The 2,593-nt window shown below is 51.1% G+C and overlaps 1 protein-coding gene across 1 annotated transcript; it reads left to right on the top strand.

Moving 5' to 3' along the window:
- Positions 1–346: 346 nt before the first annotated feature.
- On the top strand, positions 347–2,280 carry LOC148030687 (F-box/kelch-repeat protein At3g24760-like). The gene has a single exon (XM_087687039.1). The coding sequence runs from the start codon at positions 529–531 to the stop codon at positions 1,768–1,770; it is 1,242 nt and encodes a 413-aa protein (XP_087543165.1). The 5' UTR covers positions 347–528; the 3' UTR covers positions 1,771–2,280.
- Positions 2,281–2,593: the final 313 nt, after the last annotated feature.

The following is a 2,593-nucleotide window of genomic DNA, read 5'->3' on the forward strand; positions in this document are numbered from 1 at the left end:
ACCTTTACAAACAAATTTATACAAGGAGAAGGTAAATTGGTGAGTTTGAAGTTCAAGGCTTTCAGAACTTACAACTAAAATAATATAGTAATAAGATAAGATGATGGCTTTTCATCTTCGTGTTGCAAAACTATAGATTAGGCTATGGGACATGTAGAAAGGGCAACTAAAGAGTGAACTTATAGATGGCTTTAGTCTTCAGATTTCAAAAGGCAACTCTATAGGAAGTGGTCATTTTTTTAATCGATATTCCTTCATAAGTTTATGTAGGCCCAAAACCATTGGCATAGAGTTCAATGGAAAACTATTGGCATGATGGATGGATGGGTCAAACATTTGGTTAGAAGGCTTAGTCAACGAGAAGGCCATAAAAGTAGCAATTGATGGTTGGGCTCTTTATCCATTTCTCCTCTACTTGCTCTCGCGCCTATACTCTCTCTCTCTCTCTCTCTCTCTCTCTCTCACAGAAAAGAGTGCCTGCATCTCGTATCCATCCTCGTCTTTGATTGTCATCAGGATTGTTGAATCATGTGCCATTGCTGCACTTCTTCTACTTCTCCTTCTCCCTCTCCCCTGCTCATATTGAACCTCCCTGAGCCCCTGCTTGAGCTCATAATCGCCCGCCTGCCTCTCGTGTCGGCGCTATCAGCCTCGTCGACTTGCAAGTGCCTGCGCTCGCTCGTCCTATCGTCCAAGCCATTCGCGAATCTCCACCGCACGCTGCTGCCCTCGAATCGCGCCCCGTGGTTCTTCCTGGTGGGGATCAACAGCCTCCTCCCGCACAAGAGCCAGGCGTTCGCCTTCGACCCTCTCTCCTTCGCATGGCGGCGCCTTCCGCCCAAGTGCTTCGCGCAGCTGCCCGCTCACAACCAGGCCTCCTTCGCGGCCATGGACGGGACATTCTTCGCGCTGGCGGGGCCGAGGCAGGCGCAGATGTGCCTGTGCCTCTCGGCGGGCGCCCCGGTGGGCAGGCCCAGCTGGGTGGTCACGCCGCCCATGCGGCGGGGCCGGAGGGCGCCTCTGGTGGGGGGTTTCTACAAGTCTGGGACGCTGGAATTGGCTGTGGTCGTTGGGGGCGTCGACGAATTAGAACAGGAGGAAGAGCAGGAGGAGCAGCAGGCGTGTGGTGACGTGGAAATCTATGACGTGGCGCGCGGCACCTGGCTCAGCTGCCCTCCTCTCCCTGGATGGATCGGGGGCCTCCGCGCCGACGCCCACAACTTCTCCGCCGCCGCGCTCGGCCGGCGGTTCTACGTGGCGGACCACCATTCGTCGAGGATGTGCGTGCTGGACGTGGACGGGAGGGTCTGGGCGCGGGCCGAGTGCGAGAGGCCGGCGGGGGTGCTGACGTGGCGGGCGGTGGCGAGCGAGGAGGAGGGGCTGGTGATGGTGGCGCTGTGCTGCGACGAGAAGGGAGCCGCGGGCGTGAGGCTGTTCAAGGCGGCGGAGACGACGGCGGCTTCGCCGTCGGCGTGGCGCTGCGGGGAGGTGACGGAGATGCCGCCGGAGCTCTTTGAGGAGGTGTTCGACGTCGAGGGGGATGGAGATTGCAAACACGTGGCGCTCCGCTGCAGCGCCGGCGGGGCGGGCGGGCTGGTCTACGTGTACAGCGAGTCGCGCTTCAGGGATTACGCGGCCTGCGTGTGCCACCTCAGAAGCGGCCGATGGTCCCTCCTCCCGTCCCTCCCTCCCCCGATCAGCCGCTTCGACCGCGTCATCTGCACCAGCTCAAGCCTGCCCTTAGATTCTTTCCAATTCGATACTTGTTAGTCTCAACGCCCACCCACTAGTACATAATATATAGGGCCTTATTCTTTTATGTTATCTCATAACATTTGGTTTGGAATGGTACCATGTGAATAATAATCTTTGGAAACTGGCCTCCCCCTCCCTATCTTTTCTAACATCCATAAAGGATATGACAAGACGTGCCATCAAAGTTTCAAGGGCAAGCAAATTTTACACCTACATGATATCAGACGTGCCATCAAAGTTTCAAGGGCAAGCATATTTTACACCTACATCTTCGTACTCTTTTCAACAAGTGAGTTTGCAGAAAGGAGGTAGCAAGCTTTAATGCCCTTCATCTTGGGTGTCACACATGTATGCAAGAAAGTGATGTTATAGAAGGAAAAAAAGGAGGGGAGGGCAGGGTGTTGTCACTCATAAATTTGTAAGTGTATTACATGGGTTCAAAAGTAAGGATGTTTTAAAATACATTTTTTACATACAAAAGGGTGCCATATAAAGGGGTTACAAGGGTTACTCACACATTGAATAGAAAGGGGACGTATTTTGTTTTGGAAAAATTCACACAATGATTTTTTTAAATAGGTCTTGAATGCGCATGATATAGAGTGTTTACATGTAGTGAATCCCATGAGCTTTACTACTTGTGCTGAATTTATGTTATGTCGTATAGTGACTATTATATAAACACCTCTATGCCAATGGGTAATAGAAGAACAAACAAAATGGCACATATGATTCAAGCAGTACATAATATAAGTTTGACTCAAGCAATGCATATTATAGTATAAACATAGTTATATGTAGCGCATAATAAAGTATCTAAAGAAATGCATAGGTTTAT

This window comes from Lygodium microphyllum, chromosome 10, assembly GCF_053477565.2.
Source record: "Lygodium microphyllum isolate KBCC chromosome 10, Lygodium_microphyllum_v1.1.10, whole genome shotgun sequence".
NCBI lineage: Eukaryota > Viridiplantae > Streptophyta > Polypodiopsida > Schizaeales > Lygodiaceae > Lygodium > Lygodium microphyllum.

Excerpts from the sequence above, each read along its gene's own strand:
- LOC148030687 (XM_087687039.1), top strand. The coding sequence starts at position 529 with ATGTGCCATTGCTGCACTTCTTCTACTTCTCCTTCTCCCTCTCCCCTG.